The 22,705-nt window shown below is 42.4% G+C and overlaps 1 protein-coding gene across 6 annotated transcripts in view; it reads left to right on the top strand.

The window, feature by feature from the left end:
* LOC147181656 (liprin-alpha-3-like) overlaps window positions 1-22,482 on the top strand; it is a 28,403-nt gene extending 5,921 nt beyond the window's left edge. For 3 of the 6 annotated variants that reach the window (XM_086091356.1, XM_086091364.1, XM_086091372.1), the window contains 28 exons: window positions 649-888; window positions 967-1,020; window positions 1,686-1,814; window positions 1,939-2,031; window positions 2,817-2,869; window positions 2,940-3,033; window positions 3,130-3,264; window positions 4,640-4,723; window positions 4,901-5,032; window positions 6,906-6,968; window positions 7,055-7,134; window positions 7,314-7,476; window positions 8,657-8,850; window positions 8,925-9,165; window positions 9,251-9,384; window positions 9,459-9,613; window positions 9,718-9,817; window positions 9,894-9,975; window positions 10,052-10,252; window positions 11,199-11,264; window positions 11,736-11,762; window positions 12,866-13,041; window positions 14,451-14,548; window positions 15,893-16,068; window positions 16,351-16,419; window positions 16,512-16,674; window positions 19,049-19,114; window positions 20,613-22,482. In XM_086091356.1, the coding sequence (XP_085947482.1) occupies window positions 649-888; window positions 967-1,020; window positions 1,686-1,814; window positions 1,939-2,031; window positions 2,817-2,869; window positions 2,940-3,033; window positions 3,130-3,264; window positions 4,640-4,723; window positions 4,901-5,032; window positions 6,906-6,968; window positions 7,055-7,134; window positions 7,314-7,476; window positions 8,657-8,850; window positions 8,925-9,165; window positions 9,251-9,384; window positions 9,459-9,613; window positions 9,718-9,817; window positions 9,894-9,975; window positions 10,052-10,252; window positions 11,199-11,264; window positions 11,736-11,762; window positions 12,866-13,041; window positions 14,451-14,548; window positions 15,893-16,068; window positions 16,351-16,419; window positions 16,512-16,674; window positions 19,049-19,101 (3,255 nt within the window). In that variant the 3' untranslated portion in view covers window positions 19,102-19,114; window positions 20,613-22,482. Of the gene's footprint in view, window positions 1-648; window positions 889-966; window positions 1,021-1,685; window positions 1,815-1,938; window positions 2,032-2,816; window positions 2,870-2,939; window positions 3,034-3,129; window positions 3,265-4,639; window positions 4,724-4,900; window positions 5,033-6,905; window positions 6,969-7,054; window positions 7,135-7,313; window positions 7,477-8,656; window positions 8,851-8,924; window positions 9,166-9,250; window positions 9,385-9,458; window positions 9,614-9,717; window positions 9,818-9,893; window positions 9,976-10,051; window positions 10,253-11,198; window positions 11,265-11,502; window positions 11,763-12,803; window positions 13,042-14,450; window positions 14,549-15,892; window positions 16,069-16,350; window positions 16,420-16,511; window positions 16,675-19,048; window positions 19,115-20,612 lie in introns of those variants that run through there. The other 3 variants (XM_086091397.1, XM_086091379.1, XM_086091388.1) reach the window with 3 other exon arrangements.
* The last annotated feature ends 223 nt before the right edge of the window (window positions 22,483-22,705 follow it).

The following is a 22,705-nucleotide window of genomic DNA, read 5'->3' as shown; positions in this document are numbered from 1 at the left end:
TTTTATAGCAATAGAACAATATTCTGTGGGCCTTGCAAAATCAGTCAAAATCCAGTAAAACAGCGGGGAGCGAAGGGGGTTGCTTCAGTGAAAATGGCTTGGAGTGAAGAAGCTAAAGGTTAAGCATATTTAAAAATAAAACCACAAGAGATGGAAAAGTACTATTACAAAGTATCGGTATTGGGCTGATACGATACCTTATTTTAAGATAACGGTGCACACGACGCCGGCCGATACTTGTGGCTGTTTTACGATCAGGAACTAAAGTCATACATGTCTGATAGGTGCCCAATAAAACGTACAACCACATGTTTTGTGGGATTATTTGTTTTGTTTTATTTAATTATTAAAATTCTTTTTATTGTGTGTTCTATACAAAATATGCATTTTATTAATAAATGGGAAAAAAAGATACTTGAAAATTGCCATAAATTTCATGCAATTTTAAGGAATAATACCATATGGGGATACATACAGTAGGTCTTTCTTTAATTTGATCTGTCATTGTTTCTTTTAAATTACATTATGTATCAAAATCACTATAGTATTAATACTTGGTATCTGTGATTACTCAAGCGTTGAGTACTCGCACTGGTATTGGTCTGAAAAAAAAATATATGTAATGAAGGCATTGTGTCATTGTTGTAGCTGCTTCTGGAGCACCTGGAGTGTTTGGTGTCCCGTCACGAGCGTAGCCTGCGGATGACGGTGGTGAAGCGTCAGGCACAGTCCCCCGCAGGAGTCTCCAGCGAGGTGGAGGTCCTCAAGGCCCTCAAGTCCCTGTTCGAGCATCACAAGGCCCTGGACGAGAAGGTCCGTGAGAGGCTGCGCGTGGCCCTGGAGCGAGTGGCGACGCTAGAGGACGAGCTGCAGACGTCCTCGCAAGAAGTCAGTCCCAAGTCGTGTCCGCTGGACCCTGACGGGATCCTTGCATGTGGTCCTGAAATCTTAATGTTGTTGTTGTAGGTGGTCTCTCTACGCGAGCAAATCAAACGACGACAGCAGGGACTCGACAAAGAGGTCTGTTCAGTGACACACACACACACACACATACAAAAATCAGTGTACATTATGAGATGATGGGAATGTGAACAATGGTCTAATTAACCTAATTAAAGACCTATGGTGTAGCTGCGTATAATAGGGGTGGGAATCTTTGAATGTCTCACGATTCGATTCGATTCCGATTTTTTGGTCTGGGTTTGGGTTCAAAATCGATTGTAGATTAAGAACGGAATTGTAATGATCTACTCCATTCTGACTCGTTAATGCTAATTAGGACGCTACTCGCGGCACTTTTATCACTCAAAAGAACGGCTCCACGCTGAAAAAAAATAAAAAAATATTGGAATAACTTGATCGTGACTTTTTCCTTCTACTCTCTAATGTGGCTACAACTTAACAGTGTATTAGACCGCGTGGAACCACACTGCCCCTCAGTGGCCAAACCGAGTACAACATGAACAGCGCTCCAAATAAAGGCACACACAGACAAAGGCAAGACCGTATAAAATAATTTAAATAAAATCTATTTTGGGACTTTTAAAATCGATTCTGAATCGTACTAAATGAGAATCGCGATTCTTATGAGAATCGATTTTTTGGCACACCCCTAGCGTATAAGTAAATCCCTTCCCTTCCTGTTTGTGATGAACATGTGAAATATTTATCTCCTGTCGTGCCAGCGGCTTCCCAACGGGCCGTCGTCCATCTTGGATGATGGCGAGGTGGACCGGCAGCGCGAAGGCGAGATCGAACGACAGCGATCGGAGTTGGGGCAGCTTAAAGAGAGGCTGGCGCTCATGTGCAGACAGGTACCATGTTACAACTAATACTGTATATACACTATAGTGTAGGTGTCATATAGTGTTTATACTGTAGAGTTCTAGTGCCAGGTAGAAGAGATTTCAGTGACGTAATCTTTCTGTTGCTTGACAGGTTGGTGAGATCGAGGAGCAGCTGACGTCTGCCAGGAGAGAACTGACGCGATCAGAGGAAGCCAACCACAAACTGCAACGAGACGTCAAGGAGGTCACTTGACATTTCACGAAAAAAATTCTGACACGTTTTGGTCAAACAACATGTACTGGACACCTTTTTGAAAACCTAACCCTACCCTATCCCTGTCTTGAAACCTTAACTCAGCTTTATTTGGAAATTTTAAATATGTCTGAAAACCCTACTTTTAAACCCTTGCCCTGCCTCTTGTTTAAAACCCTAACTCAGTCATGACAACTATTTTTGAAACCCTAACCCTCATTTGAAACCCAAACCCCGGCTTGAATCCGTAACCCAGACTTTAGACAATAATTTAATGCCCTAACCATTTTTGAAAACCCAACCTTGAAACCCTTACCCTGCCTTTAAACCCTAATTTGACTTGTTCTACGGTCGCTGACATCCACCATACGTACTTACGAACTTGAAGCCGCACTCAGCGATGAACCCTACTTTGAAGCCCAAGTTTTAAACCAAGGATGGGAAAATTCGGTCCTTGAGGGCCGGAGTCGTGCAGGTTTTGGATGTTTCCCTTCTCCAACACACCTGATTGATATGAACAGCTCATCAGCAAGCTCTGCCTAAACCCTGATAACATTCCTGTTCACTGGAATCAGCGATATTGGTGGAGGGAAATTAAACCTGCAGGACTTGCCCACCCCTGTTTTAAGCCCTTACCCTGCCTTAAAAACAAAATGAAAAGGACTTGAAGCCCTACTTTGATGCAGCCACCTGACTGTACAGTTACAGTGTGTCACTTGATTGGACAGTACATTCCAGAATGTGACAAGAACTTTGTTTGTCTTTAAACCTCTCAGGCTCTGTGCCAGAGAGAGGACATGGAGGAGAGAATCACCACACTCGAGCGCAGGTACGGTGTCTTTCTTTCGTTATACCTCCTCCTCCTCATCTTCGCTGAAAGCCCCTCCTGCTGCCTGCAGGTACCTGAGCGCCCAGCGGGAGGCGACGTCTCTCCACGACATCAAAGACAAGCTGGAGAACGAGCTGGCCAGCAAAGAGTCACTCCATCGACAGGTTAGAGAAAGCAAAAGGCAAAGCCTGAGCTAAGTTCTCGTTAGCATACACGGCTACATGCTAATGCCACATTCTAATGCTACGGTCCGTCGGCAGAGTGAGGAGAAGAACCGTCAGCTTCAGGAGCGCCTGGACGACGCCAAGCAGAAGCTGCAGCAAACCCTGCAGAGGGCCGAGACGCTGCCCGAGATTGAAGCGCAGCTGGCACAGCGGGTGGCCGCTCTCAACAAGGTAGGAAAGGAACAACAACAAAAAGACATCAATGAAATCAAACGCCAGGGATGATGTCAGAGATAAGAAAGCAATACTGCTTTTTTGTTGCGTATAAAAATGACTTTGAAAAAAATGCCACACTCCTTCATTTCAAAACATCTGACGAGAATTTTTTTTTACAATGAGTCGGTGACAATTTTTAAAAAAAGCGATTAGAATATAATATATAAATAATATAGTGTTTAAAAATGGAAATGTGTGTCTAGATAGATCACTAGGCGTGGCCAGCTCAGTGGGCACGAGTGGTAGAGTGTCCACTGTTGTGGGTTCAATCCCTGGCCGGTTCATACCAAAAGCTATAAAAAAAAATGGGGCCCATTTGCCTCCCTGCTTGACACTCAGCATTATGGGTTGGAATTGGGGGGTTAGATCACCAAATGATTCCCAAGTGCGGCCCCCGCTGCTGGTCACAGCTCGCTCGGGGGATGCGTCAAATGTGGAGAACGAATTTCACCCCACTTAGGTGGGTGTGGCAATCAGTTGTAATGTCAGCCTCGAACACAGATGAACCAATATCTTGGTCAGAATGACCAATTTGTATCGGTTGGCCCAATTACCAATATGTATTGGTTGAATAACGAATGAAGGAATAACTTCTGTGTCAAACCAGCTGACAAGAAAAATATCACAAAATATACAAATAAAAGATAGATAAAAGCTTGAATGGCTTCCAAATAAATCAATGAATCATTTTATTGAGCATCAGTGATGTATATGTTGGTGGTTTGCATCAATGCATGTTGCTACCCGCGCACTGCAATCACTGCTGTATACTATCGTATGTCAAAAATACATGATAGGATCCTGTGTACTTAGTCAATAATGTGTGTTGTTAAAGGCGCAGCAGGCATCCACAGTATGTGTGCTTTGAAATAGCCTCGAATGAGCACGTTATTTACACCGAGTGGTGCCACGTCATGAAAGAAGCTTCAGCGTTTCCCGGAACCTTTTCTCTTTAAAGGGCTGCCAAAAAGAAGCAAGCCGTGCTGCCAAACATCTTAAACGCACACAATTAGCCTGATGCGTGTCCAGGCAAGATGGGTGGATGAAAGTTTGCTGATGCATTTCCTTCTCTTCCTGCCCTCCTCTTCCGTCTCTTCTTTATTCTCCTCTTTTTTCTTCTCCTTGTTCTCTTCCTCCTTCGCCTCCTCTTCTTCCTCTTCATCTTCCTCATACCTCTCCTTCCCTTCATCCTCCTCCCCCTTTTCCTCCTTGCCTTTCACCTCCTCATCATCTTCCTTTTCCTTCCCTTCCTCATCCTCCTCGCCTTCCCTTACCACCTCACTTTTCTCCTCATCCTCCTCTTCCTACTTCGTCCTCCACCCCTTTCCAGGCAGAGGAGCGCCACGGCAACTTTGAGGAACGACTACGGCAGATGGAGGCGCAACTGGAGGAGAAGAACCAAGAGCTGCAGCGGGTGAGTCACGCTTGTCTCGTCTCCGCCATCTCGACCCTCACGCCACACAAAGGCGCTCTAATTTTCTAAAGCGAAAGATGCCAATCTCATGTCGAACGCAAGGCTTGTTATGAATGCTTTTTCCCCAGCACACATCTTGCACACCTTTATCTTCCTTTTCCTTCCCTTCGCCTGAAGGCCAGGCAGCGGGAGAGGATGAACGACGAACACAACAAGCGTCTCTCGGACACGGTGGACAAGCTGCTGTCCGAGTCCAACGAGAGGCTGCAGCTGCACCTCAAGGAGAGGATGGCCGCGCTGGAGGAGAAGGTGAAACCCTGCCAACCGACCACCATTATCGTTTTCGTCATCATCCAGTGGTTGTGTTTTGATTAGCAATAGGAATTGATAAGAATTTGGGGATTCTGATTCCATTATCGATCTGATTCTTTATTGATTCTCTTATCAATTCAAATAACAACATAAACAGAGGGTTAATTATACTGTATGTTGTAAAAGTTCAGAACCAAAACACACTTCTTGTGTGTGACACCATCACCCAATTGCGACCTAAGAGGTTTGAATTACAGGGATTTCGGTTTCCATCCCTAGCGATAATGTCAGTATCCAATGTGAGGTCATGCATACATGTCATCAACCTCATCATTCAGTGATTATGTGATGTCATTTTTGGCTGTGGCTATGGCTTGGCTGTGGCATTGATGAAAATGACTTGGCTGTGACAATGGCTACTTGGCTGTGACGAAGACGACTTGGCTGTGACAAAGACTTGACACACAAACTTCCGCACATAACGTAGACAATGCACCCACACCGACTGGATAAACACAACAGACTAACTACACCAACACTAACGAGACACACCTGGGGAAGGGAAGACATACACAGGTGGACGTGATTAGACATAACGAGACAAGGGAAGAAACCAGGAACACATGACAAAAACACCAACCACAGACAAAAACAACAAGAACACCCATAACAAACAAAAACCCAACCCTCAGAGAACCGAAACATGACAAAATGCCTGCCACCATTTCAAGGGCTTCTGCTGAACCCCAAATAAAGTGAAGCTGTTCTAGTTTTAATTTAAATTCTCATTTTTTTGTTTATTTCCACATGATCTCAGTAGTTTATTTTTACTTTCCCTCTCTAAATTATTATTTTTCCGCCCCCAATTGAGTTATGCAAGTTGCTACAAAGGCGTATTAGAGCCACGTATAAATAGATATTTTTTAGAGGGCAGGGGCAATATTCAGAGAAAAAAACTCGCAAATTTGCCACTTTATAAAGTCGCAAATTTGCCACTTTTTAAAGTGGCAGATTTGTGAGAGAGAAAAATAAAAAACTTACGAGAAATACACGTAGCGTACTACTCGACTGTTTCTGCCAATACTTTTCGGTCGGGTTTCCAAATAAGGAGCTAGTAATTGCTTTAGCATAGATTAACCATATGATGTTAAGCATTCGCTCTTGTGTACCGTTGTGTACGGCCACTGGCCAGCGACAAAGACGCCTCGCTTTGCGAAGCATTTAAGTTCATTTGTTAAAATGTATATTTACTCGTTTATTTATGTTTCCGGAATTATTATTGACACATTCATACAGTTTGGTATTTTTTTGTCTAAGTATCTTAAGTTGATGTGTCGAATCTGCTGCTCTCCGTCATTCAGTTGCATTTACCTATGGTATGCTAGCATCTGATTGGATAGTGTTGGTTAGCTGATAAGGGATCAGACAGGAAGTGTTGTCGCTCTAACTGCGGTGAATGACGAGTAAAGTTTGAATTTAAAAATGAATCTGTCTCCATCCTGCCTTTTCATTTTATAAACAGTGTCCCATTAACCACCAATGAATCCTCACATGATTAGACTATAGCTACGCTACGTGTATTTCTAGTAAGTTTCAGAGTTTTTTTTTCTCGCAAATCTGCGACTTCATAAAGTCGCAAATTTGCCACTTTATAAATAGTTTTTTTTCTCTGAATATTGCCCCCGCCCTCTAAAAAATAGATATTTATAAGTGACCCTAATACGCCGTTGTAAGTTGCATAATCACATTGTTGATGTAAAAAGTTTTTAGAATATTTATCTTGAACTCATTTATGTATCTATTGGTGTTTTTGTGATGTCATCATCCAATGTGTTGTCCATTGGTCATAACGTATTCGGTCTTCTTGCAGAACGCTCTTTCTGAGGAGCTGTCCAACATGAAGAAGATTCAGGACGACCTTCTAGCAAACAAGGTGTGGCTACGTCTGTCCTCTGACTTTGCGTACAGATTTTTACGTTGACTTTCTCACGATCTGTCTGTGTGTCTTCCATCAATCAGGACCAGCTCATCGCAGAACTGGAACGCATTCAGCTTGAACTGGATCAGCTGAGAGCCAGGCCCGGAGGTTCTTATTCTAGGTGGGGAAAAAAAAATCTAAATGTTTACTACCAGTTTGTTATACTCATACTGTACTTACATTCTTTTGTGGACACATATGTTGTCTTTACATTGCATGTCTTCATTCCTGTCTACTGGCCGATATAAGGAAACCTTTCATCCGCTCTCTTATCTGGGATCTCATATTTCCGTGTCCTAGTCGATCTTTGCCTGGCAGCGCTCTGGAGCTGAGGTACTCCCACGGGGGCGGCTCCCTCCCCATGGGCTCCACCACACACCTGGACACCTTCGGGAACGCCTCCCTGGGTGGCAGGCGAAGCCTCAGGGCCCGATGGAGTTCGGCCAGGGAGGACTCCAGTAAGGTGGGTTGGAAAATCTACCTGTGTTTTCACTTATATTTATTTTGTACAATAACAGTCTGCATGTCATGAAAGCCTTGCTGAATCAATACATGGATGCTAGTGTGTCATCCCATACCTTTCCACCCAAGTCTTCAAAAAGGAAGAGATCCGACTAAAAGCCAGGAGTGAAAGTCCTATGTCAGTTGTGCATCAGTCACTACACTTGTCATCCTGTACACTGACTGTTGCCCACTTGTCGTCCTATCATCCATTGGTCAGCCCTTGTAAATGCAATAAGCAATGGCTGACCAGTTTTTACACTGTAATAAAAAAAATGTACCAGATCTACTCATTAAAATGAGGCAACAGATTACAAGCAATAATATTAATTAAATTTCACTATGCTTGGTAGCCTATTGAGTAAATATTAATTAAATGAGACCCTTAATATTACACATTTAATATGAGCAGCTTTGAATAGAGAACCAAAAATGAATTAAAACCAAAACAAAAATCAGAAAAATATATACATTCTAAATGTGTAAATAGTACTTATAAAAGTGTATTTTATTACACATATCAGTGATTATAATTTTAATTTATAATTCTATATATTTTTTTAATTTGCTCCCTCACTCATGCACACATACAAAGATGATCTCCCGGGCAGTGAAGCGAACCCATGCCGCCTGCACCAAAGGCAAGTGACGGTAACACTTCGCCATCCAGAGGCCAACCAGCATGGAACTTACCAGGAGCTTCTCTTTGTCGAAAGACTGCATAAAACCAGTCTTCGTGATTTCGCGGGCTTGCATTCCGCTTCCGCACTTTTCAATTGAAAACTGCTTGATTAGCTTCAATTCACTCAATATTCTCTCAGTTTGGAATTAAATAAACATAATGGTTATGTTCTATTTAACAATAATGAGCGGGTTTTATTCCCAAACAGAGTTATTTAAATTGTAATTAAATAATTGCCACAAATCATAAATACAATTATATTGAATACTTTTTAAACTAATACATTAATTAAAATCTTCTTGACCAAAGATTTGGTTTTTAAAGTGTATGGGATGACACTTTAGTGACTGATGCACAAATATGACATCAGGACTTATAAATATAGCTGAAAAAAATACATCGACAACAAGAATGAATGTTAGTTTAATGGTACACTATTTGTGTATGCGTGTGTTTGCAGTACACAGACTGGGACACGGGGGCGCTGCTGGGGTCCGGCTATGAGCACGGCGTGGACGTGGTGTGCTCGGACGACGAGGACGACGGTGACCATCGTTTTGGGTCCGAGCTGCTGTCACCCAGCGGACAGACGGATGTACAGACGCTGGCCATCATGCTGCAGGAACAGCTTGAGGCCATCAACAAGGAGATCAAGTAAGATGGGAGCCGTGAGGGATTTAAGCTTCCAGGCTACATGCTTCGCTATTCTCATGAATTTCCTCTCCCAGGCTGATCCAGGAGGAGAAGGAGAACACGGAGATGCGGGCCGAGGAGATCGAGAGCCGTGTCAGCAGCGTGGCCCTGGACAGTCCGCCCATCCCGCCCTCCTCGCTGGGGAGGGACAGCACAGGGCGAGGCTTCATCCCGTCCTCCATCACTTCGTCCACCCTGGCCTCGCCATCGCCGCCCAGCTCGGGGCACTCCACCCCGCGCCTGCCCCACTCGCCGGCCCGTGAGAACGACAGACAGGTGCAGTGTGGATTACCTAGTCTAACAGTTAATTGTGTTGATTATGTTCAGTGGGATACTATTGCGACATGATTTAACATTTCAGAACAACAAAGACGATGAGCGCTCCCTGGCCCTCCTCGACTCCACGCCACCGCCCACGCCGCGGGCCCTGCGGCTGGACAGGATGACCCTCACACACCCGGGGGCTCTGCTGGACGACTCCCGCGAGTTCCGCAGGTGAGACGCGGCGACGGCCATTTCTACTTTTCTATTGGTCTACAAGTCTACTGACCCAGCTGTGCCCCCATCAGCCTGTCAGCAGATGGCAGCAGCTCCAACAGCAGCCAGGACTCCCTGCACAAGTCCAGCAAGAAGAAGAGCATCAAGTCTTCCATCGGACGTCTGTTTGGGAAGAAGGAGAAGGGCAGGATGGGTCATCCTGGGCGGGATGGTTCGGCCTCGCTCGGTAAGTAGATGTGGGAAGTACAATAGTGACTGATGCCCAAATTTGACACGGACATTTTTGAAAGAAGTTGTACAGCTGCTTTGAACTCCCTGTGCCTCCATCAGCGTCAACGCCTTCTGAAGACCTGGCCTCCGGAGACCCCATGGGCATAAACAAGACCGGGACTTTGGGTCCGGCTGACAAAGACCGGCGCAGCAAAAAGAAGTGAGTGCCACATTTCACACACCTGTTCATCTTTGGGGGCGGAAAAAATAATCATACTTCACATTCATGTACTCAGGCATGAGCTCTTAGAAGAAGCGTGTCGCCAAGGTTTGCCCTTCGCATCCTGGGACGGGCCCACTGTTGTGTCATGGCTGGAGGTACCTCCCCTTTTTTTTTTAGTCCCGCTTTCAAAGCCCCCTTTTCGCTTCATCCTGCTGCCAATATTCCTTCCAGCTGTGGGTAGGCATGCCCGCCTGGTACGTGGCGGCCTGCCGAGCCAACGTGAAAAGCGGCGCCATCATGGCCAACCTGTCGGACACGGAGATCCAGCGTGAGATCGGCATCAGTAACCCATTGCACCGCCTCAAGCTGAGGCTCGCCATCCAGGAGATGGTGTCTCTCACCAGCCCCTCGGCCCCTGCCAGCACTCGCTCGGTCAGGCCCCGCAACCACTATGCACACACGCAAGAGAGTTAATGGTTTTCTTTTCAAGCTTTTTTCAAAACTAAAACTTTAATTGGTTACTAATGTATAACAATGACAGATAACGTAAGGTCAGACCAATAGTATTGATTTGTGGGGGGAAAAATCGATGTAATGTAAAGTAAGTTAAACGGCAAAAAATACATCATACATCATTTTAAATTATTTGAGCAAAATACATTTAAAAGTGCCCCCAAAGTTCATCTAAAAGAAAAGGTAAATGTCTTTTCTTTAATTTAAAAAATCCTCAGTGTTCTAAAATATTTGTTCCTTCAAAAATATCCTAAGAATGAGGGGTTAGGATGAGTAAGGGTAAAAGGTTAGTCAAGTTAGGAGTTAGCATAAGACAATTTGGGTTGGGAGGCTTAAAGTTAGTAGGATTCGGAATACGTTTGGTGGTAAACCTAGGCTCCATTCCCCAGTGACGAATAATTAACTGTACACAGGTGAAACACATTAACACCCATGGAAAACAGTACTTCCAGAAAATCCTTCCAAGAAACAAAAGCAGTAAAAACAAAAATAATATAAAACACAATGCAGAATGTAATGCAATAAATGTCATCTGTAAAATGTAGGAAAAAAACCTTAAGCTTGCACGGACTTTCCAAAAGTGGTTTTTCAGTAAATTCCAGAGAAGCAGCTCAAGTTTTGACTGGAGTTTCATAAAAAATAAAACATCAAAAATCCCAAATTTTTATTGTGTGCCAGTTAAAAAATGTCATAAAAATCCAACTCAAACTCGCATGTATTTACTCTTTGAATCTTATGATACCAGGAAAGCTAGAACTCGGAACGGTCCCTGAGGGGAGCAGCTGATGTACTCCAGTAGGTAGATCGGTTGAATGTTTTGTGTTGTCATCTGACTGCGTCGCTTTTGTCTCCTCTTGTGCTGCAGTCGACCAGCAACGTTTGGATGACCCATGCCGAGATGGAGTCCTTGAACGCAGCAATCAAGCCGCCGGTTAGTGCCTGTCATCCTTTGTTTATTCCTAATAAATATTTACTATGTATTTTTTATTTATATATTTAAATTATATCACTACTACTTAATTTAATTTCTTTGTATTTTTCCAACATAATCCAACATATTTATAGCTGTTTAGTTTTGTTAATTTTGTTGGGGGGGGTTTTAAGATCCATGTTGATGAGTCTCCTTCCTCCTCCTCCTTTTCTTCTTCTTCTGTGGTTGTGTCTCGTAGTGTCGAGCATCTTCTTCTTCTTGTCCCTCTGGTTGCTGTTTCACTGTGAACCGCTTCCAGCTAATTGCCCGTTCACTAACACACTCTTCCTCCCTTTGTCCTCCTTTCCCCCCGGCTGCTCCTCTACTTCGCCTTCATCCCTTCCTCCTCCTCCTCGCCACGTCCTCCACCTCCACCGTCACTTCCTCGCTCTCTCTCTATCCACCCCCTCTCTTCTCCTCTCGGCCTTCCAGGAGCTGAAGGAGTTCAGCTGGGATCAGGTGAGGAAAAACCGACAGTCTGTCTATAGTGTAAATTTTGTGCTCAAGAGCCGCATTTGATTTTTTTTTTTTTAAAGGCACCTGGGCCAGGTCATTTGTAGATAATGTAAACACGAAAATAAGTTAAATGTGGATGTAAAATATTTAAAAATCATTCTCATTCATTTTATTAGATTATTTATTCTTTATTTAATAAAATCTATCCATCTATCCTTTTTCCGAAACAAATGCTAAATTCTTTATTTTACCATTATTCTTGTATTGTACGGATAATTGTTAATTTTAATAAGAAAACAATAAACCATGCAAATTTTATAATTTTATTATTGTAAATCATTTAATTACAATAATTTTTACCCCATTAATTTATGTAATTATACAAATGTTTTTTGTACTAATATTTTTGTAATTGATGTAAAATATTTAATTTAAATAATACATTGATGGTTCATTTTAATTTATAATTAACTTAATTATAATTAATTGACAAGAGTATTTAGAAAACTTATATAGAATAAATAAGCCATTTTAAAAGTATATAGCATAAATAATCAATTTAATTTTTTTAATTAAAAACTTGTTTATTTGAGTAATGTTTTGTTAGTACTGGTAATATACAATAGTTAATTTCAGTGATGAAATAATTCAAACATTTAAAAAGAAAATATATATATTTTTTTAAATGTACGTTTTTTAAATTGTTTATTACACAAAAATGTGTTATATACAGTAAACAATTTAACCAATTATTTAATGAACTACAATATATGCATAAAAATACCTCAAATGGTGCCAAAGCAATATTTTTGTATTAGACATGGCTTTTGGCCTCAGCACGATAAAACAGCAAAGCAAAAAAAATTCAGAAATGCTGAACAACAAATTTGGAAACCACTAACCAACCACAAATATGCAATATGCTTACCAAATTTAGAGGCGGGGGGAATTGTCCAATTAATACACAGCAAATACTATAATATTCTTCCAATGTAAATGCTAATTGGGCTGTATTAAAGAAAAAACACAACATTCTCCGTCCAGGTTTGGTCCAGTGAGACAAGCCAACTGTCAGACGTCTATCACAGCCTTTTGTCCCCGTTAAGATCCTGGCGTACGGCGACATGAATCACGAGTGGGTGGGCAATGACTGGCTGCCCAGCCTGGGCCTGCCACAGTACCGCAGCTACTTCATGGAGTCGCTGGTGGATGCCCGCATGCTGGACCACCTCACCAAGAAGGAGCTGAGAGGGCAGCTCAAGATGGTGGACAGCTTCCACAGGTGAGACCCGCAGACCATCACTGGTAGATGCTAGTGGGACGGTACCGTTGGAATGTTCCCCCTTAAAATAGGGGTGGTGGAAGTTCAACTCAACTCTGTATTACATTCAAAAAGTAGGCCAACCATGACAATGAGGTGAAGATGAGGTGATCTGAGATACTTCATTTCTCGATATTGTTGAAGAATGTCCCGTTATCTCTCCACATGTCCCATGATGCTTCTTTGGCTCCCATTTTGTTTCACCATTTCCCACAATTTCCCCTATTATGCCCTTGCCTATCAGACCAATAGTGTCTCATAAAGGTCCCCTATTGTGTCTCATCATGTCCAATTATGTCTCATTTATTACTATACTATCCAATTTGTCAACCATTTTGTCCCATAGTGTCAATTTTCACACCTATTATGTACCATAATGTCCCCTCTTGTGTCTCATGTCACATTGTATCCTATTGTGTCCCATAATGTCTTCCGTCATGTTTTATCATGTCAAATTATGTACCACAATGTCAATTCCCCTCCCATTTTGTCCAAAAATGCCCTCTCTTGTGTCTCATCATGTCCTATAATCTCCCGTTATGCTACATTACGCCCCATCAAGTCCCATAGTGTCTCATTTCCACCATTATGCCCTATTCTATTCCATAGTGTACCTTCCTTGTCATGTCTCATTTTGTCCACTATTGTGCCTCATCATGTCACATTGCACCCCATAATTTCTCCATTGTATTTTATCATGTCCCATAATATATCCTATTGTGTTTTATAACGTCCAATTATGCCGTATTTCCCCATTTTGTCCCACTATGTCACATTTTATTCTAGTGTCTCTTTTAATGTCTCATTGTGTCCCTTAATGTCTCATCATGCCCATAGTTTACCATAATGTCTCATATATTATAAATCCCCCATTTTGTCTCATTTTATTCCTGTGTCCCCTTTGTTTCATCATATCTCATCGTTTTCAATCATGTCGCTTATTGTGTCTCATTTTGTCCCTTTGTACCTTTTCTGTTCGATTGTCTGTCATTTTCATGGTTGTGAAATCCAGGTCCAGAAAGCAAAAACCCTGAACTAGTTTGGCTTTAGCTTCTAGTCACCAGGTGTAGATGAGCTTGTTTAGCTGCCAGCACCTATGGTTAATCTGTGGCAGGGTTTTTACTTTCTGAACCTGGATTCCCCAACCCTGCTCATTTTATCCTATAGCGCCCTTTAATGTCCAGTAGCATGTCACATTTTATTTTATAGCGTCCCATAATCTGCACTATTGTGCTCTCCGGACAGTGATCGCCACTCAAGTGTGTGTCTCCCGGCCTGCGCACAGGGTCAGGCGGTCAAAGGGTGTCAAATGGTATTGAGACTCACCCCTAGGCCCCCTCACCTCTCACCTCTCCCCTCTGATCCGGCAGGGTGAGTTTGCATTATGGCATCATGTGCCTAAAGCGCCTCAACTATGATCGCAAAGAGCTGGAGAGGCGGCGGGAGGACAGCGCACACCACAACAAAGGTGAGACAACCTCCTTCACCCCACCACCAACCCTACACTCGTTACCCTTTTTACAGACCTCGTTTGCTTCTTCATGCTGCGTAGTGGTCTAGTTGGAGGAAATTAGCGACCCTTTTTTGCACGCGGTGTGATGGAAATTTACCAGAGCAGACTGCTACATGTCTGTGGTGAAGCAGCGTGTGGCTCATTAGCCAAGGTTATTTTGAACGTCGTGTTCCGGGTAAACAGTTGTTTGTGATCACCAGTCGGATGTTTTTTTACAGTGGTACCTTGATATACGAGTGCCTCAATTTAAGAGATTTTCCAGATACGTATTAGTGGATTATTATTTAATTCTTTATTTATTTGCCTTTCAAACAGAAAAACAATGAGCACTGTATGTGCTGTATATCACACCATGTGTATTTAAAACAAGCACACGACTTTACCTTAGAATTATCCACTAGCTTAATGCTAAGACATAATTGGAAATGCCAAAGGACGGGCTTGACAAGTAGCATCTATGTGGCTGTGTTCTAGCGCTTTAATCAATGAACACAGATGGTGCAACAACACATGTAGACATACCATATTCAAATATACGCCAACATATGTTCTTTATCCTCTAAGCACTATATGTCTATATTTTTGTATTGTTACATACAAGGCTGCTATCTATTTTTGTTGCTATTCACTAATAAGAGAGACCATTTATTTTACTTCAGTGCCATCATAAGGGAAAAAAGTACATATTTTCCTCATATTTACTGTTACTAAATTAGTTTTCCGATGGCCATCATTTTTAGAGCTTTTACGTAAATTAGACCATTGTCAATTTTTTTCCAATTATAATTAGTTCATCCATTTGTTTACCAACGATACTAAAGGAGTTCAGAGAAAACTCCCTGGCCACTTTATTAGGTACTCCCGCGGAATTTTATAATTTGAGCGCACTTGTAGTAGCACGGTTCCTCACATAACGAGGCAGCATGTCAAGGCAGGACGGCGATGATGTCAGAGGATGTTAATGTATGCATGCGTTGCCTACAGACAATCACAAACATCGTCGTCGATGTCGCTGTTAACGTGGCTGCTTCTAAAATGTCTCCCAGCCATGCGGCAATCATCGCAAGTCTTTGGTTTGTCACAGATTTTATTGCAGTCATCATTTAACAATGAAACCACTTGGCAAGTAAGAACAAGACATCTGAAAAACAAAAACAAAGCTGTAATAAAGATAAATGTCTGGTTATTTGATGAGTTGATTTCCCTGTCGCCCCTTTCACACCATTTTCCCCATTTTTGCCTTTCACACAAAACCCAGAAGAATTATCCTTACTTCTAATTCTTCCTTTGCCCCCGCAGACGTGATGGTGTGGTCCAACGAGCGCGTGATGTGCTGGGTGCAGACGGTGGGCCTGAAAGAGTACGCCGACAACCTTCGCGAGAGCGGCGTCCACGGAGCCCTGCTGGCCCTCGACGACACCTTCGACTACACCGACCTGGCGCTGCTGCTGCAGATACCCAATCAGAACACGCAGGTAGATACGTGTCTTGTGTTGATGTTTTCAGATGTACAACGGTTGCCCACTATTGCTGCCGCTTGTCACGTTCACTTCTGCATGTACAGTATATGCTGATTTATGTTATATGTTGCTTTTTGGGTGACATGCTAACGGCTATATACTGTAAATAGGATCTATTTATTATATACTGCTTATATTTGGACTATATATTGATATAGTTGCAGTTCATATATATATATACGCCAAACAACAACAAACTCTGCTGACCGTCGCTAATGTCCACACTCCGTCCTGCAGGCCCGACAGCTCCTGGAGCAGGAATACAACTCGCTCATCTCCATGGGAACCGAGAGGCGGCCCGATGAGGTCCGACAAACACACACATACAAGAACCACATGCACACAAAACACAAACAAATACCACACACATAGACGGCAAGCGTGTATTTTGGTTGCAGGACGGCACCAAGACGTTCACGCGCTCTCCGTCGTGGCGCAAGATGTTCCGCGAGAAGGACCTGCGGGGCGTCACCTCGGACTCGGCCGAGACCCTGCCTGCTAATTTCCGTGCCTCCGCCATCGCCACGCCCTCCGTCACCCTCAGGAAGGTCCAGAGCGACGGTGAGTGGCCGTGACCCGCCCATCACGCCCTCGCCTCCGATTTGCCGAGCCTGCGGCAGCGAGGACGCTTTGAGCTTTGAGCCGCCGTGCGGGGTGTGACTCACCGGCACGGAATGATAGGAATCAGGCCTCGGGGTCCTAGAGGAGCGCTCTTCAAACTATTATTAGGATTGTAGGATTATTTCCTTGGGTTAGAGTTTCTTTTTTTTTGGACAACAAGGAAGAACCATTGGGTTATTTGTTTCAGTTTTTTAGTGCATCCCTCAACATCATGTTTGCACATTTTGGACTTCCTAGTGTACTGGAGTACAGCTGGAAAGTACACATCGCATGATAAGGTTCCTGTTGAGTGGCTAATCACACACGCACATAGGATGTATGCATTTCACAGCTCGTCTGAACATGCCTGTAACAATACACATTCTTATAGTCTGCGGCAAGCACAACAAAAAAGTCTATTATATTTTAATTTTCACATTATATATGTCAGTAAGTGTGTTTTGAAGGTAGGGCCTAAAAAATGGCATTCTGGTAAGAAGTCAAATTGACTAATAATGTCAATATTTTGACCTTCCTCAACCATCCTGCTACAGGTAAATGTTTAGTAATGGAGTTAATAATGAGCTATAGATCATGTTGAATTATCCCAAAGTGTTTGAAATGAACAAAGATGCCTCAGGTCAAAATGACTGAAAGTATCAAATATATTGAAATGGTTAGTAATTGCCTTAATGGTGAGAAATAAATCATGTTTATTGAGATTCTGTGTCATTTCTGACAGTTGGAGAATTTCACAGAAATCACATAAAAAAAATTTTTATATATTAAAAATAGTTATAAAGTAGGTTTTTTTGCATGAAACCGTTGCCTGGCCTAATAAAAGGTATTGATTGCAATGGTTAGTAATGGTGATACTAAGGAGATATAAATGTTGGATCAAAGTATAAAAACAACAAAAAACTGCTGTTTTTGGAACATGTTCTGCTTGGCTTAATAAGATTAAATATTGAAATGGTGAGCAATGCACTTAATAACGAGTCATAAATAATGTTTACTTGTTGTTCCTTTCCGACTGACACTTTTGGAGAATTATAGATACTCGAGTCAAATTGGCCCAGGAACGTTATTGTTGTAAGAATCCAGCACAAAAGGCAGATTAGGACATTTTTAAGACCTGTCGTTCACTAAATATGATCAACACAACTCAACTTCATTTATAGAACACTTTAACAGCAAACACAGCTGTAACCAAGTGTTGTTTAAGATCAAACTTAAAACATCAACCACATTATGTGATAATAATTGTAAAAGTAAAATAAGTAAGCTGCCGGAGCTCAGATTTGAATGTAAACAAATGACTGGGGGTTTTTCTAATAGTTGTTAGTTTGTCCCTTGGTGATTAACGCACACAGCATCAGCAAGGAAAACCACAAATAGTTTGAGCTATCTGTAGCTAATTCGCATTTAACATCTAACATGCTGTACATTATAGACATCTGTTGAGGTATCCATTTTGAGAAAACATGGAAAAACAACAGCTACAAAACCAACTAGCATGGTATTTATTAACATTAGCATTAATCACATCAATTATCATGTCCATTTTGAGAAAATGTAAAAAAAAAAAAAAGAGACAGATATGACGAGCAAGCTTCCTGTGTCTTAACTAGTAGTACGTAATAGCTAATACTTTCAGAACTTTCTGAGGCTAAATACCAATTAGCGACTAACTCGTTCCACATTATACAAATCATTTTGAGAAAATGCACTAAAATGACAGCTAACTTAAGCTATACGCCAGTTTAAGTTAGCTATACTTAAATTAAGTTTCTGTTTTATGGCATTGTATTTTATTTTGCTCTGTATGAAGCTGTCCTTTTTTTGTGAAGCGCTTTGTGACTTCTTTCCATGAAAAGTGCTATATAAATAAAGCTTAAAGCGGTACTTGCTTACTAACTAGCAATTAGCAACAAACAAGCTCACTGTACATTGTACACATCTGTTGAGAATGAGGTTCCATTAGAAGTTGAAGAAGGCTCACTATGATACTTGTATTACGTATTCATCAAAATGACATTGATTAATGTGTAATTTAAGCCCTTGGAATGGCGGGTTTTCTTTGTGGAGGCAACAATTGTCGTTTTTAAGGACACCCTACGTGTCAAAGTGCTTTCCATGCTTGTGTGCCATTATTCCAGCGCATGAATTCTCATTTCCTTTCTTAGAGGAAGCGGTGATGAAAAGGAGAAGGCAGTGTAAAGTACACGGAGGAACATTTTATCCGCCATTCCGGGTCTTAATGGGAATGCCTGTGGAAGGGTTAGTGGTGTTTAAATGTAACCTGCGTGTGTGTGTGTGTGTGTGTTATTCACAGCCAGCTCCAGTGCCCGGGGTGAATCTGCCTCCGTGAGGACGTACTCGTGTTGAGGGGGCGACTGAGGTGAGGGAGCGGCCAGCCCATGCGCTCGTTAAAGCGTCGAGAGCCCTTTCGTTAGCGCGGCGAGACGAGATGGCTTGCTCATGTGTCTTTGTGGTGTTGTTCTTGTGGTTCGAAGTTTTCCCCGCTTGTAGTTTGCACGAAATTGCTTCGTTTTGGTCGTGTTATTTCAAATAAGTTGACAACCAAAACACTTGGTTCCGAGGAATTTGAGGGAAAAAAAACTACTCTAATCATTGTCATGATGGAGCGTGAGTGGATGAGGGATGGTGGACCCAAATGCAAGGAAACAGGAATCAAGTGCAATGTGTTGTACTTTTATTAACCATAGGGAGAAATGTGAGCAGACAACCATGACTGGACGGGACGTGAGTAGACTGGTCGCCATGACTGGACAGGGCGTGAGTAGACTGGTCGCCATGACTGGACAGGATGTGAATAGACTGGTCGCCATAACTGGATATGACGTGAGTAGACTGGTCGCCATGACTGGGCATGATGTGACTAGACTGGTCGCCATAACTGGACAGGACGTGAGTAGACTGGTCTACATGACTGGAGCAAGCGTGAAGAGACAGGACCTGATTTGCCTTGACTTGACTTGCCGTGGAGTGGCTATGACTTGGCTGGGGCTATGGCTACATGGCTGTGGCGATGACTTGGCTGTGATGAGGACTTGACACATGACCTTCCACACGTAACGTAGACAATGCACCCTCACCGACTGGACAAACACAACCGACTAAATACACCAACACTAATGAGACACACTTGGGGAAGGGAAGACATACACAGGTGGACGTGATTAGACACAACGAGACAAGGGAATAAATGGGAAAAAAAAGACAAAAAACACCAACCACAGACAAAAACAAACAAGAACACCCATAACAAAGAAAAACCCAACCCCCACAGAACCGAAACATGACAATCATGAGTAGACCATAAAAAAGTGTTTTTATTTAAAGCTGCCTTTCTACAGCCATTTCTAAGGGTTCTTTGAAATTTCAGCTTCTGAATTTTCCTTTGCAATGTGCGTATCCATCATTAATAGACCCACAAAAAATTCTCACGAGGACATACCTGGAAAGAAGTCTACTATTTTGTTTTAAAATGGCCATTTTAGGGTACACTTCCAAGGGTTCTTCAAGCACAAACTTCTACAGGAACATTTTGCCCTGGATGCTAGTTTAACAATATGAAATTTGGTAGGCATGTCCTTCATTCTGCTTTAAAGTGGCCATTTCAGGTTCAATTGGGCCCTTTTTCTATGTATACATCAAAGGTTTAATTGGATTACTACCTAATTTGATCAATGTACAGTATACTAAACAAACAGGCGATACTAAATTATGAATAATTTGACTTTTCATCACTACATGTGGGTTGTTGCCATAAAAGTAAAAAAAAGTAAATAGGTTGTAAGTTTCTTTTTTTTCCAGACAAAAATTCCTTTTTCAATATATTCCAATATGGTCAGACATGCTGTTGATCTCCACAGGGGGCGCCGATCACACTGGGAACCTCCGACTCACATGAAGAATGGCTCTAAAGAAGAAGGACTCCCACACAGTACACTCAACTTCAGGCTAGTTGTGCTCCGAGCGTTCTGCAATAATGCCAACAGGATGAAGATGACCTGATGATTCCTCAATGTTGTTCGCAGAGCAGGAAATTCTAATTCTCTCTCCGTGGCCCCTCTTTGTTAGAATCTTTGTTACACAAAGCAAGTTACGATGCCATTGTTGACGTCAAGGGGGGTGTCTGAGCGTCCCCAATTGATGTGGGCTGTAAAACATGTCGACCATTGAGCGGCAGACCACATCACAGCCACGCCGCTCTGCTGCGTCCTTTTGTCTCCACTACCTTGAAAGCGGATCCGACTTCCTTTGAAGGCATCCCATAATAATAGACTTGAAAGGCTTTGAGGGAGTGCGGGCGGCCAGTCACACAGGCATCGGGTTTGACTGTTTCCCAACACTTTTAACGCAGAGAGCCTAAATGTAGTGCCGGGATTGAGCAACCTGAGCCTTTCACACAGAACTAAGCGTAGCGGAATAATGCCAATTCACACGGGTGGAAGCTTTTACAGTGAGTAGCCTTGCCAAAATGGGTTTTTCTGAGTTGTGTGTGAAAGGTAGTGAAGGCAACCCGGCAGTTTCATGAGGGTTTAGTGGAAAACGGACACATCAGAAGTAGATGCGACATTAAGCCACCTGTGCCTTTCACACAGTCGAAGAAGTTGACACATCAAAACTGCCTTTTTCCCTTGTCGGTGTTCCGTGTGAATGCTACCTGTCTTCTGAGGTAGTAGGGGAATTGCAACATGGATGCGCTTATGTGAAAGGGGATAGCAGAAAGCTTGAAAAAGGGTGTGAATCATCTGATTGTGGGATGTTGTTGCTGTGTGAAACAGCACATGGTCATAAAAATCCATCAACTGGAAAATTGTAAGCATCCAAATTTGTGGGAACATTTGTGCATCAAAATATTCAATGAAAAGTGTTTTGGGATTTTTGGAAAGTAGTTGAAAGCGGACTCCTCCGTTGGGATCTTTGGGGAAACGTGACGGTGAAAGATGAATGACGGGAGGGGCCACAGAGAGACAAAACAGATTAAAAGAAAACGGACGGACAAAAGAAAATGGACAGACAGAAGCCGCTCATTTTACATACACACACAGACAAGCCATAACAGAACTCTCTGGAAGGGGGTGAGGAAAGGGGTGAGTAGGAAGGCCAGGAAACAGAACCTTTAGCCTCCGTGTTTACGATGCATGTCTTAAAAAAGAAAACAAGAAGGAAAAAAAAGACAATGAGATATTTTCGTTTTTGCCCTCAATGGTGAAGCTAACGAGGTGTGGTTCAAAATGAAAAACAACAAAAGATATTTAAAAAAACAAAACAAAAATATATATGTATGATACAGCTACAATGGGGGGTGGGTAGCCTGTGCGGGAGGGGGGGGTGTCAATTTGTAAAATGTGTGAACTTTTTTTCAGTTGTATTTTTTATTTTTTACAACGACTATTTATTTTTCTTTAAGGTATGTATTGGATAAATGTATGTATGTACATGTACGTCCTTGTTCCCTCTCTCTCTCCCTCTCATTAACACTTCTTCATTTTGGAGCTCGGCCGAATGGTCGCCAGTCCGATCGGAAGGCGACCGTTCCGCTTGCTAGCGCTGCTGTTACGTGTCCATTCTGACGACAGGTCGTGCAATGATTGCAGATTTCCATGATTATAAAAGTGACCGTAATACAAAACTGAAGATATCCTATATGGAAAATGAACAAATATGATGAAAATGGTGATGTAAAAAAGAAAAGAAAAGAATAAAGCAATCCATGTGGATCTGCTCATCATACAACGGTGGCTCTTGGTTCTTACGTGCTAATTTATAAGTTAAAAGAAAACTATGCAGCCCTGACACCAAATTTGGTGGACATGTCTGTCGGCCATTTCAATTTCAAAAAGTATCCTCAGAAAGTGAGAAAAAAAACAGTTTCACCGATTGACCAAAAAGTCTGAAGGACCCACGCCCAAATATAGACATTTACCAGGTGTATTCTGATTGGGCCATTGCTCAATGA

Source organism: Leptonotus elevatus, chromosome 1 (genome assembly GCF_054856555.1).
Source record: "Leptonotus elevatus isolate MCC_2025b chromosome 1, RoL_Lele_1.0, whole genome shotgun sequence".
Taxonomy (NCBI): domain Eukaryota; kingdom Metazoa; phylum Chordata; class Actinopteri; order Syngnathiformes; family Syngnathidae; genus Leptonotus; species Leptonotus elevatus.
The sequence above is the reverse complement of the archived record's forward strand: the minus strand, read 5'-3'. Positions and strand labels throughout refer to the sequence as shown.